The sequence below is a fragment of the Heteronotia binoei genome, chromosome 3 (assembly GCF_032191835.1).
Source record: "Heteronotia binoei isolate CCM8104 ecotype False Entrance Well chromosome 3, APGP_CSIRO_Hbin_v1, whole genome shotgun sequence".
NCBI lineage: Eukaryota > Metazoa > Chordata > Lepidosauria > Squamata > Gekkonidae > Heteronotia > Heteronotia binoei.
Genome location: NC_083225.1, coordinates 91617468 through 91632486, shown reverse-complemented (window position 1 = coordinate 91632486; position 15019 = coordinate 91617468). Strand labels below are relative to the sequence as shown.

The 15019-nt window shown below is 52.2% G+C and overlaps 1 protein-coding gene across 1 annotated transcript; it reads left to right on the top strand.

Moving 5' to 3' along the window:
* Window positions 1-8178: 8178 nt before the first annotated feature.
* Window positions 8179-14071, top strand: LOC132568858 (uncharacterized protein K02A2.6-like; the record flags this gene model as incomplete). Its single annotated transcript, XM_060235047.1, is given in 6 exon segments — window positions 8179-8508; window positions 9061-9185; window positions 9187-10165; window positions 10295-10734; window positions 10894-11506; window positions 13730-14071. Coding segments are annotated over 6 exon segments (2829 nt in total), but the record flags the coding sequence as incomplete, so codon positions are not given.
* Window positions 14072-15019: the final 948 nt, after the last annotated feature.

Genomic DNA, 15019 nt, shown 5'->3' with positions numbered 1-15019 from the left:
CCCAGTGTCGCCATGGAGGACACTAGGTCCGTCGCCTGACTGGAGGACGGGTCATCAGCATGGACGTTGAAGTCACCCAGGATTATCAACCTTGGGTGCTCCAGCGCCCAGCCCGTCGCCGCCTCCAGTAGGGACGGTAAGGCGCTGGCCGGTGCGTTAGGCGTACGGTACACCAGCCAGACCGCCAACCCCTCTCCAGCCTCCCACGCCAGGCCGGCACATTCGATACCCTCAATCTTTGGGGCCGGGAGTGCCCTGAAGGAGTAAGCCTCCCGTATAAATAATGCCACCCCTCCCCCCCGCCCACTAGTCCGTGATTGATGTAGGACTGAGTAACCCGGGGGAGTTGTTTGCGAGAGGGCTACAGTATCATCCTCTCGGGTCCAGGTCTCAGTCACGCAAGCCAGATCCATGTTTTGTTCGAGAAGAAACTCTCGAAGAGTTGAGGTCTTATTGTTGATGGACCTGGCGTTGCACAACACCAATGACGGAGGTGGGTTATTCCATCTAGCCCTACTACCTGTCACCCTTGGGATGGGACGCAGATTGGAAGAAGGCCGAGCACTGTCTTGTCTCTGTCCTCTTCCCTTATAATATCTGCTCCCACCGCTATATCTCCCATGCCCAGACACTCCCATGCCCAGGAAGGAAGTGGGAAGGAGGCACGGGTAGTGCGTCTTTTTCAGCTGGTCGCTCACGCTGCTGCTGTGGTTTCCCTGCCGATCACCTGATCGGGGGGGGGGAGGGGAAGCATCAGCCTTTAAAGAGTTGGAGGTGGTGCTTCACTGCCACCTTCCTCAGCCTTAAACTTGTACAAACAGAAGGAGGAGAAGGCGCCATGGGGGCGGGCAGGGCAGCGGGGCTGTGTGGCCCAGTTGCCAACACACCGAGGACCGGTACCGGTCTGCAGTCTGGGGGTTGGGGACCCCTGCTATAGAAGATGAAGATACAAATAAAGGCTTTCAGATAATCTAGTTGTGCTACAACAATCTATATATCAAACACCTTAACAGTACCATTTCGTATCTAGTCCATTTTAGTCCTCCCCTACCTCCAGGAAGTTCAGAGCTCCCTTCTTCCCCTCCCTTCCTCACAGCAACCTCTGAGGTTGAGAAAGCAGGACAGACTGGAAATTTCCAACCTTTACATGGAAATTTCCAGTGGGATGCTACCTGGAAGGCTGTTTGTAGCCAGGAGTAAGCAGAGCCTGGGGGCTGTAGCCAGGATTTCATATTTGGTGGGGCCTACAGCAGGATTTTTTGTTTTGGAGAGCCAGGGGGGCACCTGGTTTGGCAGCCCAGGGCTCTCAGCACTGTAAGCTGCCTTGAGTTGCACAAACTAACCTCCTTTCGCCTGGGCAGTCACAGCAGCTGTGCTCCCCCACCCCTTATGTGTCCATCTATCAGAGACAGAGACTGCTTGATTCTCCCTCCCCCTTTGCTCTGCAAGGTGAGTTAGGGAAGGGGAGGGGGAAAAAAAGCAAAAAGACCATCAGCAATGATACTACTTGTTTAGAGTGATGGTGAGCAAAGGGGACAAATTGGGGGCTCTCCAATGGAGGGGCCATATAGTAGGAAGGGGGGGTGAAAAGATGGGCCTGGCCCCTCCCAGGCCCCACTGTAGCTACAGACCTGGCCTGGCCCTAACCATCTGCCAGCACCACATGGCTTGAACTATTTAAAGGTCCCACTGATTCACCAATTGCCTCTTCTTGTACAACCACTTGCTGGCAGAAGTACAGACAACAGCACTGGGTGAGCTTATGCCCATAGTTGGCACCTTTGGCCAGGTGTGAGCTGAATGGCCACTGTGGTGCTGGTGTATTATTGTATTACTGAGGCCATTCGACTCAGCTGGGTCTTGGGCCATTTTAGTTTCTCAGCCCAGTCCTGTGAGCATTACTAGCCCAAGATGAACTACATGTCTAGTGAAGATTTGAATCCAGATCTACCCTTTCTTAGTCAGATATTCAAAACAGTACACCATACTGCATAAGTCTTGGAAGACAGACACAGTGCCTGGCTATAGTAGATGTCTGATGTGACCACACATCATTTTACATATTTGTTTTATGTAGCAGTTTTCACTGGGGTGCAAAATTGTGACTGGTACATCTGTAGATTATAATCACAATGACACAGAGCTAAACTTGGGAAACTGCAAATCACAATTTAATGAAGAACTTCTTCAAATGTTATAATAGATTAGTAAGTACACATTACAAACCTTTCTTGTACATTCACTAAATCTGTGAGGTTTGAAGCACATACACATCTTTTTTTTTTAAAGGCATCTGCAAGAAAGCAGATTTTGTGCAGTGTTTAGAAAATTATTCTCGCTATCTACCATATTCTTATCTCACCATTTCTCCATAACAGTCTGGGCATACAATTTGCTCCACAAAGGTAAGGGAAGAAATATTGTTTCCCATTCAGTCAAGGAGAGGTTTGTTTTTTAAATTTCTTTTAGCTGGATAGGAAACTTCCCTCACCAGTTTGGCTGCAGTGCTGAACCAGAGTGAGCTTCAAGTTCCCCAGGAGGCTGCTTATCTATGCAATGAAAACCCACATATCAGCTCACTCTGCCAGTCTTCCTGATCTGCTTGAAGATCTCCCTACAGAAGAAGAGTGAGGAGGAGGAGATGATTGGATTTCTACCCTGCCCTTCACTTGGAGTTTCAGAGCAGTTTATAATCTCCTTCCCCTCCACTCCTCACAACAGACACCCTGTGAGATAGGTGAGGCTGAGTGAGATCTTTTGAGAACTGCTCTTGAGAAAGCAGACCAAGGTCATTCCAGCAGGTGCATGTGGAGGAGTGGAAAATCAAACCCAGTTCCCCAGATTAGAGTCTGAACTCTTAACCACTTCACCAAACTGGCTCTGGACTCCCCTCCCCTTTTTTCTTTTAGTCTATGATGCTGCACTCAGTTATGCTGGAAGTATGGGAATTGGGGTTGAGGGAAAATGATTTACCTGTGCCAGGTAAAATTCTGCCTGGGAATTTACACTTCAAGCTGCGTATTTGCCCTGCATACCACATATATATGCTTTAATGTACTTCCTGCTCCCTGTCCCCCCACCCCCATCCCTCTTGCCCTGGGGTGGTCGAGATTAGGCTATGGAAAAAGTGATTGGAAAGGCTGCACCTGCTGTATTTCTGCCTAGTCAGACATTTGTTATCATGATCCAGATCACTTCTGCAATGACCACCACCAAGCTGGCATATTCTGTTGCCACATTCAGCACTACATGTGCTAATATAGAACATTTCTCTCCTGCCTTTCTCAGCCTCCACTACAGCTACTGAGCTCGGCCTGAAGAACTGGGCTCAGGGGGTGCATACAAAAACAATATAACAAAATTAAACAATAAAGGATATACCCCAATAATCTCTTCAAATTTTGAAAGTACTAACTTCAACGTACATTGTTTATCAGCAAAAATGATTGAAAACAATTGAAGTCCTTAATCTAGACAAAAACTGTAAGCTGCTGTAATTTGGACATTTTCCACCCCATTTCCTTGCAACGTGAACATGTGCCTTTTACCAAAGGAAGTCTTCACACCACATGGATAAATCACATTTGTTTTATAAGGAACAGAACACTTTATAGTGACAAGATGCTACAATGTAGCTCCTGGTGCTGTGTAACATGGGAAAGGAAATCTAATAGCCCTGAAAAAATCCCAGTCTACTGGGTCTAATAGCAGAGCTTGTTTACAGGGCGCTGATCCCATGGCCTGCTTCTGCCTGGGCACACTGCACTTCATTCATTTTTGTCCTGCTTTGGGGGAGAGGGTGATATTATTATTGCTGTCTGCTTGAATTTACAATGCATGCAAGGTGCACAGCACAGTGGATTATGTGTCGGCTGCTGCTGAGGAAATAAAGTCCACACAGACCCTTTTGCCTTAGAAGTCTAATATGACTCCTCAGTGAAAGGAACTCCATTCTAGATAGGATAGAGACAATATTCTGATCTAATCTGACTAACTAGCATGGATGAAGATGCAGGAAAGCATGTCCTGCTCTCATGGTTGCAGATGGAGACAAAGAAGGCGTTAGCTGGAAGGAAGGTTCCCTGAGAGTGGTTTTCAGTAAAACAGTTAATTCGAGTCCAACAAGATTCTTTAGGGTATAAACTCTCGAGCACCAAAGTTCGCTTCATCTGTTGGTCCCAGACAGTAGCAATCTACACATCAAAGGTACAACATAAGAACAATACAGGGGAAGGGATGTACAGGTCATATCCTATATATCATTCTGACTGTTTACAGTTCCCTTCTGGAGTCTGAGTTAAGAGACAGCACAAAGACCTCCACTTCCAACAGTCTAAACATATGTCACTGACTTACACTAGATCAGACTTGTCTAGATTTTTCTATCTAGCTCACATATTGTCTCCACTGACTGGCAGTGAAGTTTAGTCCCAACCCCTGCTATTCTTCAACTAGAAATGCCACAGACTGTGCCTGGGACATTCTACTGCCTCTGTTACTGCTTTGTGATGCAACTGCCATGTAGGGAAGGGCTATAGCATATTATAAAGAATGTTAGGGAAATGGGAGCAAAGATTAAACGTCCCTTCAGTGGAGTCTTCTCAGTGGAGAGTATGTATTTTTTGCACCCAAGTTCAAAAAAGCAAAATATGAATTGGTTTTGAGCCAAAATTTAAAACAGGTTTTTCTGCTTCTAAGCCCAATTGCACGCTAATGCTATAATATATTCAAAGCATTGCAGAGACGAGCTTTCCTGGCTCCAATGAGCCAGTAGGAAGTACATAGTTTAAGGCACATACATAACATTCCTCCCCCCTACGTTTGCAAGCTCTATTGTACGGAGCCCTGTAGGGCTTGCGCCACTAGTGGGTTCTGAGTTCTGCCGGGGAGGTTGTGGCCTCGGGTGCAGCGGGCTGGGGGCCCGATAGCATTGTAGCCTCGGCCAATGGTTCGGGGTCTTCCTGATGCTCAGCCCCAGTCGAATGTTCCGATTCCCTTTGCAGCACGGGTGTTTGTTGAGCCGTGGCTGCCGGGGCAGTCGCTTCCTCCGTCTCCACCTCTGGACTATTGGCCTGTGAGGCATCGGGGCTTGCTACCCTGCCCTCTGGTACCTCGCAGGGCCGTAACTGGTCTATGTGTTGCCTCATTTTGAATCCCTCTTCTGAGGTGACCTCTTCCATTACGGCCCCCAGTACCCTGGAGATTCAGGCCGGTATCCCAAGAATCCCAGCTACAAATACAAGTTGATGGGGTGTGAACTGGCAGAGACTGACCAAGAGAGGGATCTTGGGGTTGTGGTAGATAACTCACTGAAAATGTCAAGACAGTGTGCGTTTGCAATAAAAAAGGCCAACACCATGCTGGGAATTATTAGGAAGGGAATTGAAAACAAATCAGCCAGTATCATAATGCCCCTGTATAAATCGATGGTGCGGTCTCATTTGGAATACTGTGTGCAGTTCTGGTCGCCACACCTCAAAAAGGATATTATAGCATTGGAGAAAGTCCAGAGAAGGGCAACTAGAATGATTAAAGGGCTGGAGCACTTTCCCTATGAAGAAAGGTTGAAACGCTTGGGACTCTTTAGCTTGGAGAAACGTCGACTGCGGGGTGACATGATAGAGGTTTACAAGATAATGCATGGGATGGAGAAAGTAGAGAAAGAAGTACTTTTCTCCCTTTCTCACAATACAAGAACTCGTGGGCATTCGATGAAATTGCTGAGCAGACAGGTTAAAACGGATAAGAGGAAGTACTTCTTCACCCAAAGGGTGATTAACATGTGGAATTCACTGCCACAGGAGGTGGTGGCGGCCACAAGTATAGCCACCTTCAAGAAGGGTTTAGATAAAAATATGGAGCACAGGTCCATCAGTGGCTATTAGCCACAGTGTATGTGTGTATATAAAATTTTTTGCCACTGTGTGACACAGAGTGTTGGACTTGATGGGCCGTTGGCCTGATCCAACATGGCTTCTCTTATGTTCTTATCCATGCTGCTCCCCCTCTAAAGTTTTTAGCAAACACCAGATCCCCTGTGTTGAACCCTCTGGGAGCCCAGACTGTCTCCAGTACCTCCTGTAGGTTTGGGGCCTGGTCCGGGAGGAAGGTGGTCTAGTAATGTGTTAAGCCTCCTACCCATGAGCAGTTCCGCTGGGCTTCAGCCGGTTACCGTACTAGGGGTTAGTGCTGGGCAAGCAGGCATTCTGCTAGTTGGGCTTCCCAGTCGCCCTAGTCGATGCGGCAGAGCAATTGTTTGGTAGCCCGCACCATCTGCTCCGCTTGGCTGTTTGTGGCGGGATGGAAGGGTTATATGCTTTATTATATTTTGGCAGCAAAAGTCTTGGAACTCGACTGAATTGAATGCCGTCCCATTGTCCAAGACAAGGGTGTCTAGCTAAAACCCTTCAGAGTGCCCCTAGTGCCGCCCTGGTGGAAGTGGATGCTACTGGGATTATCTCTAGCCACTTGGAGTGGGAATCTATGATCAAGAAGAATACCTGTCCCAGGAAGGGCCCCGCAAAATTTCGTGTGTTCCCACTGTTGACCTGGGACTCTAGGCGGAGCTGGCCAAGTCTCCTGGCATGGCTGGCAACGAGCTACCCAGGACTCAGTGGGCCTCATCGATCCCTGGCCACCAGACATAACTGCGGGCGAGTGCCTTCATGGGCACAATACCAGGGTGTGTCTCGTGTAATGCATTGAGGACCCGCTGTCTTAAAACTGGGGGTACCACCACCCTGTTTCCCCACAACAGACCCTCCTTGTGTACCGACAATTCATTCCAGAACCCACGAGAGGGTCTTGTATTTCCTGGAGCATCGGGCAATGTTCGTAGCGTGTACTGGGCGGTTCGGAAAGGACCCCAACAACATGATCTGGTAAGCTGGGGCAGGATCTGGGTCCATGGAATGCAGCGACAGTCGGCTCAACGCATCTGCATGGCCCATCGCCTTCCCCGGTCGGTGGCACAGTCTGTACTGGTACCCCGCAAGGAAGTTGGACCACCGCAAGACTCGTGGTGAAAGCATTTGCGGCGTCTGGCGGTCGGGGGCAAACAGTCCTAGCAAGGGCTTGTGGTCTGTGTGTATTGTAAAGGGCCAGCCGTACAAATAGTCATGAAATTTCTTTACCCCTGCAACTATAGCCAGACCCTCCTTGTCAATCTCCGCATAGTTGCACTCTGGCTTTTGCAAGGTTCGGGAATAGTAGGCCACCGGGACCTCACAGCTGTGTGGCAGCATGTGAGCTAAGACCGCCCCCGCCCCATATGGTGATGCATCGCAGGCCAAAACGACTGGCAGCCGCTCATCAAAGTGCGCCAGCAAGCTGTTGGAAGTAAAAATGTCCTTTAAGTATAGAGAGAACATCAGGGCTTTTTTTTGTAGAAAAAGCCCAGCAGGAACTCACTTGCATATTAGGCCACACCTCCAACATTACCATTGTTTCACACAGGGTTTTTTTATAGCAAAAGCTCAGCAGGAACTCATTTGCTTATTAGGCCACACCCTTGACACCAAGCCAGCTGAAACAGCGTTCCTGTACATTCCTGCTCAAAAATAGCCCTGGAGAACATTGTACAACATATGTATTTATTTGTCCTCCCCAATAACTATCACTTTAGTTTTATTAAAAGAACATTATGAAAGTAAAATTGTTGGTCTTGATCTCAATAATAATTTAGAAGAAAATACTAATATTATTTATGAGTCTGTAATACTATGTGTCCACTACTGTCACAATGATTTTAAACTGTTTCCTCTCCTTCATGCAATGTGCAATATCTGCTAAAGTGCTGGATGAGGAACTAAGAGACCCACATTCCAATTCCTACTCTATCAAGGTTAGGGTGTGTAGTGTATCAAGAAATGTCATGCGACCCGACGGGGGGGGGCAACTGTCCCCGCCTATCTCCAGCTGTGGCGGGAAGTTCAACGGGGCTGGATTGGCCCAACCAACCCAGTAGGCTGTACCCGGGATTGTACATAAGCGGGACCCGGCCCGCGTGTTCTGGCTCTTGCAACGTGCTCCTAATAAACCATGTTGCCCTACTCTCGTCTCCGCTTCGAGTACGTTACACTGGCGACGAGGATGGGATCCTAGCCGCAGCGGCTACGACGGAGATCTGGGCAACAAGCGACTGTCGCCGCCATCATGGCCAACCAAAGCGGAATCACCGGCTACCTCGAGCCCTTCGACCCAACCAATCCAGAGGGATGGGAGTCCTACGCGGAGCGGGTCGAGTTCTACCTCCGGGCCAACAAGATCACTGACGCCGGAGCGAAGAGGGACGTTCTCATGAGCGTCTGCGGGCCTGCCACGTTCGAGATCGCCAAGGGTCTCTCGGCACCCGCCCGTCTGGCAGAGAAATCCTACGACGAGATCATCCGACTCCTCACGGGACACTTCTCACCACAGCCTTCGCGGGTGGCTCGCAGGTTCCTGTTCCACAAACGGGACCAGATCGCGGGCGAGTCCGCCGCAGACTACCTGGCGGCCCTCCGTAAACTCGCCGGGAACTGCAACCTCCCCCAACTGGAGGAAGCCCTGGCGGACAGATTCACGTGGGGCCTCCGCGACGAGAGGCTCCAGCAGAAGCTCTTCGCCAAAGAAGAGCTTACTCTCCAGGCCGCCTTCAGCGAAGCGGTGGCATGGGAACGAACCGCACGAACGTTTCCCCGGGCCAAGATGGAAGCTGCCCACCACGGAGAGCTGGACCAAGACGGCCCCGAGGAGGAGGAAGCCCATCAGCTACGCCGCCCAGCCGGGCCACCCAACAGAGCGACCCAACGCCCCCGAGCGACCGACCGACCACCAGCGTCGGAGAGAGCCCCGGCCACCAAGTGCGCCAGCTGCGGCGGCCCCCACGAGCGGAGAGACTGCCAATACCGGACCTGGGACTGCAGGAGCTGCGGAAAGACCGGCCACATTGCCAGGGCTTGCCGAGCCAAGCCCAACCGCAGGAAGCCGACCACGTACCACGAGTCCGCGGAGTCCCACGCGGTAGACTCCACGTCCCTACAGGTACTGAACTTGCCCCACGATTCCCCCGATAAAATCAAAGTGGCGGTCCTGATAGAGGGGAACCCCTGCCAAATGGAGGTGGACTCAGGGTCCTCCATTTCCCTTATTGCGGAAGAAACCCTAAGAGAACTGTGTCCCCGCCAGCGGCTGCAACTTCGGCCGGCAGACTTCATACTTCCAGAAGAACCCGGTGCAAATTGCGGGGTGGGCGCGGGTACAAGTCGAGCGGGGGTCCTTCCACGGCCCGCTGGACATCCTGGTGGTTAAGCGCCAGCTGGCCACCCTGCTAGGTCTGGCCTGGTTCAAACCCTTGGGAATCCGCGTGGAGGGGGTGGGCCAGACCATAACGCCCCGGGGGTTCGGGGAGATTTGCAAGGAATTCCCCGAGGTATTCGATGGGTCCCTAGGGAGCTACCGGGGGCCGCCCATTTCCCTGCCCCTAGACCCCACGGTCAGACCGATTCGGCTCAAGGCCAGGAGGGTTCCGTTCGCCTTGAAACCTAAGATCGAGGCAGAGTTAGACCGCCTCACGGCACAAGGCGTCCTGGAGCCGGTGGACTACGCCACCTGGGAAACCCCCATCGTTACCCCCATCAAGCCAAACGGGGAGGTGCGGATCTGTGCCGATTATAAATGCACCATAAACAAGGCACTACAGGACAACCCCTATCCAGTGCCGGTGGTGAGCCATGTCCTGGCAGCCCTAGCGGGGGCTAGGATATTTGGGAAGCTAGACCTGGCCCAGGCCTACCAGCAGCTCCCAGTAGACAATAAGACGGCGGAGGCCCAAACGATCGTGACCCACAGGGGGGCTTTCCGGGTAAAGAGGCTTCAGTTTGGGGTTAGCGTCGCTCCGGGGATTTTCCAGAGCCTAATGGACGCTCTCCTTAAAGGGATCCCGGGAGTCCAGCCGTTTTTCGACGACGTTTTAGTCGCCGCCCCGGACCCCGAGGAATTCGGCAACCGCCTTAGAGAGGTGCTCCGCCGGTTCCAGGCAGCGGGGCTCAAGGTCAAGAGAGAGAAATGCTTGCTGGGGGTTCCACGGGTAGAGTTTCTGGGGTTCGCCGTTGACGCAGCAGGAATCCACCCCACGGAAGAAAAGACCCGAGCCATCGTGCAAGCCCCGGCTCCCACTTGTAAAGCGGAGCTCCAAAGCTTCTTGGGGGTGCTCAACTTTTACCACTCCTTCCTCCCCCACAAGGCAGCCCTGGCGGAGCCCCTTCACCGGCTGCTGGACAAAAAAGCCCCTTGGGTTTGGGGCAAACGACAGGCCGCGGCGTTTCAGGCGGTCAAGGACGTCCTGGTGTCCAATGCGGTGCTCCACCATTTTGACGAGGCCCTCCCCGTCATCCTGGCCTGCGATGCGTCGCCGTATGGGGTGGGAGCAGTCCTGGGGCACCAGCTTCCGGACGGGAGGGAGGTACCGGTCGCATATTACTCCCGCACGCTCACTTCAGCCGAGCGCAACTACGCGCAGATAGATAAAGAGGCCCTGGCCATCGTGGCAGGGGTCCGAAAGTTCCACGAGTATCTATATGGGAGAAGGTTCACCATTGCCACGGACCACAAGCCCCTCTTAGGTCTACTGGCCCCAGACCGACAAACCCCCCAAATACTCTCACAGCGCGTGTTGAGGTGGAACCAATTCCTCAACTCATACACGTACACACTGGTTCATAGGGCCGGCAAGGCTATGGGACACGCGGATGCGCTTAGCCGTTTGCCGCTTTCGGAGACGGGTCCGGACCCCGCACCCGCACACCAGGTCATGATGATAGAGAGCCTCCCAGAGCCGCCCCTCCACGCAACGGAGGTGGCCAAGGCCACCCAGAAACACAAGACACTGGCACGGGTGCTCGACTGGGTGGTGAGGGGGTGGCCAGAGGGAAACATGGGGGAAGAATTCAAGCCTTACAAGGCGAGGAGGGAGGAATTAGCCGCACACAAGGGCTGCATACTTTGGGGCAGTAGGGTAGTGATTCCACCTCCGCTCCAAAAGCGTGTTCTAGAATCCCTACACGAGACTCATCCCGGCATAGTGCGAATGAAGGCTCTGGCCAGGAGCTACGTCTGGTGGCCGGGAATGGACGGGGAGATCGAGGGCTGGGTCCGCGGGTGCCAGACCTGCCAGGAATCCCGGCCCGAGCCGCCCAGCGCCCCCGTCACTAGGTGGGAGTCCACCCGGAAACCATGGTCGAGACTCCATATCGACTTTGCGGGCCCATTCCAGGGGCAGACCTTCATCATAATAGTGGACTCCTACACCAAATGGCTGGAGGTCATCCCCGTAGGGTCCACCTCGTCCACAGCCGCGATCAGAGCTCTGCGCAGGGTCCTATGCACACATGGCATCCCGGACACCATAGTCTCTGATAACGGGGCCGCCTTCACCTCAGCCGACTTCCAGGTGTTCCTGCAAAGATACCTGATCAGGCACATAAGGTCGGCTCCCTTCCATCCGGCCACCAACGGCCAGGCGGAGCGGATGGTCCGCACAACAAAGGAGGCCCTCGGCCGAATTGTACAGGGGGACTGGGACCACAGGCTGGCCGCGTTCCTCTTCGATAATCGGATCACCCCTAACCCGGTCACAGGAGTCAGCCCGGCTGAGCTCCTCATGGGACGCAAACTCATAACCCGGCTGGACCGGCTGCATCCCGACCGGGCTTCAGACACCCGCGGGAGCCCCGAAGTCCGAGACGCCGCCCGGGGCTTCTTCGCGGGCGACCCAGTTTTCGCCCGAAACTATGCAAGGGGCCCCGATTGGGTGGCGGGGCGGGTACTGAGGGTAACCGGGTCCCGCCACTACGACATATCAACGGAGGGGGGCCAGGTACTACGGCGGCACATTGATCAGTTGAGGCGCCGCACCCTTCCGGAGGCCCCCACGGACACGGACGAGGCTATATCCAGCGAGGAGCCTAACGGAGACCGCCTAGATGACGCGATCCCAACATCCGTGATGCGGGCGCCGGAGGTACCGGAACCGACCGAAACCGAGGGATCCGCGGAACCGGACGGGCCGCCCCCGTCCACTCCAGGACCTACCGAGGCACCATCCTCGGCGGCCGCGCCGCCGCCACCGGGACCCCCCAGACGGTCCACTCGGGAGCGCCGGCCCCCCGCATACTTACAGGACTTTGTACATTAACCAGGGGGGGAGGGGTGTAGTGTATCAAGAAATGTCATGCGACCCGACGGGGGGGGGGCAACTGTCCCCGCCTATCTCCAGCTGTGGCGGGAAGTTCAACGGGGCTGGATTGGCCCAACCAACCCAGTAGGCTGTACCCGGGATTGTACATAAGCGGGACCCGGCCCGCGTGTTCTGGCTCTTGCAACGTGCTCCTAATAAACCATGTTGCCCTACTCTCGTCTCCGCTTCGAGTACGTTACAGGGTGACTAACCTACCTCTCAGAATTGATATTGTGAGGATAAAATGGAAGAGGGAAGAATCATGTTGTAAGCTTTATGTACCTGTTGTGGAGAAAAACAGGGTATAAATATATAAATAGATGTCTTGGAATGAAACAGATAATGTTTTATCACACTTTAGAATAGAATCTTATATTTTAATAGAAAAGTCAGCCAATCTTTGGATACTTAAATCTGATTACTGAAGCTATGAACAGGCAAAAGAAGAGGGCTTTCAGGAAAGGGAAAGTGGAAAAAGTGGGGGAGAGGAAAATGAGATCCTCCCCTGTAAATCCTTGTCTTTTTGTCTATACTAATCTTCAGATGTTGGAATGGTAGTGGGGGTTCTTCTGATGCTTTATGCCATGATTCCGTTCTCCTCATTTGTTGCCACTATACATGTATTTTCTGCCAAGGTTAAATTTTTGAAGTGAGCCCATCCCTTTCATATGTCTATGACAAGTGACTAAATGTGCTGTAACATTAACCTCTAGTTTTGCTGTGCTTTCTTCTTGGGAAGAGCTGTTTCTAGCCATGACTGAGAACACTTTTAATCAGACTTTCAGCTAAAAGGATGTTTTATTGTTGTGTATGTGGACTAATGTATCTGTTATCAGTAGTGTTCCTGCCTGGCTCATGGAAGCCTTGAGGACTGAGCTTGGGGATTCAGGAACAATGGGCAGTAGGATCCAAATCCCTGCTGCCTTGCTCCAGTCATGAGCCCCCTGCTAGCTGGAATGATCCAATGGTGTCCTAGCACGGGAACCTTAAGTGTATATAGTTGGCCCCATTGGCCCAGTTCAGCTGTCTTCTAGTTCAGTTGTTACCATGCTGTAACTAATAAAGAGAGCTAGGATCACTGCAACCTCATCTCCTCCTTGTATTGAACCCACTATATTATGGTAGTGATGAAGGTGGGATCCTGGTGAGCAAGAAGCCCCGGAAACCAGCCCCATACCATGCATTGCTGCTCTCCTCATCCAGCCCCGCACATCACATTGCCACCACTGGACAACATGGCTACCGCTCCAGGAACATTGCCCGAATTCAACACAGCTCATCCTGAGGTTTGGGAATCCTGGGTCAAACTACCTTATGGCCTAGAAAATCAGAAACCAGGGCAAGGACCAGGAGATGAAGAAAGCTATCCTGCTGAGTATCTGCGACATCATCACCTTGAGGCTAGCCGAAAGCCTGGTTGCACCCACCACACTTGAATCATCCTCCTTCAAGCAGATTATCAGGGCACTGATTAGTCATTTCGCTCTACAGATGACCCGCCTGACCTGACAGCTGCAATTCCTCGATAGGCATCAGCAGCCAAATGAGTCTGCTACCAACTACCTCATATTCTTGCGTGAAATTGTGGTGAAAGCAGAATACGCTGCCCGCTTGGAAAATGTCCTGCTTGAGAAATTCATGCATGGCTTCCACGACGGGAAAACTCACCAGAAGATTGTAGCAGAGGACAACCTGACACTGGAAAAGGCCCTCAAGATAGCCACAGCAGCCAAAGAGGCGGGTAAGGACAAAGGCCACCGACCTAAAGCCAGTGCGCACCAGCTTCCACCCACTGCAGCACTGGATGACTCAGATGGCGACAACGCTCTCAAGCTACACAGAGCTGCCCCATGACACCAGCCTCCACATGCATTGGAGCCATCGACATACAAGGCCTGAGCCAGCTGTGCTGAGTCCCACAAACAGAGATCCTGCAAATTCAGAGATGCCATCTGTCACCAGTGTGGGATGACTGGCCATCCAGCACGGGTCTGCCATTCCAAGTCGTCCTGCTCCTTGGCCCTATACCAAAATAGCAGATACCATGAGGCTGCCATCGTAGAGGAGCTGCACTCCCTCACCACATCTGCCAGCCAGGTATGCCAGCTATCAATGCCCTCACCTGATAAGCTTAAAACGACTGTGTTCATAGAGGGTGCTCCATGTAGGATGGAGATAGACTCGAGGGCTACATTTATAGTAATTTTGGCCAAGAATCTTAAGCAGCTATGCCCCAAGGGGGGACCCCATTTGCACCCCTCACTGAAAGTTGTTTGGGACTTTCAAAAACAGAAGTTGGCTGTACATGGGGTCTCATTTGTCTGGGTCAAATTTGGGTTTTATGAGAGAACCCTGACACTGCTAGTCATGGAAGGAAACCTTGTGAGCTTGCTGGGCCAGCCGTGGTTTGATCCACTGGGGATCCGTGTGACAGGCATTCATCAGGCCCCATCGGGCATGGATTTCCAAAGGGTCTGTGTGGAGTTTCCATCTGTTTTCAATGAGTCTCTGGAAACTTACACTGGGCCCCCGTGTCCCTCCAGCTCAACCCGGAAGTGCAGCCCGTAAGGCTCAAGGCCAGACGCATCCCCTTTGCCTTAAAACCAAAAATATAGGAGGAGCTAGATAGCCTCGTGGCACAAGGGGTTCTAGAACTGGTAGACAACACATGGTGGGAGACCCCCATTGTGATCCCCGTGAAGCCTAATGGCAGTGTCCGCATCTGTGCGGACTATAAATGCACCATCAATAAGGTGCTGCAGGATCACACCTATCTGGTCCTGGTGGTCAGCCATGACTTGG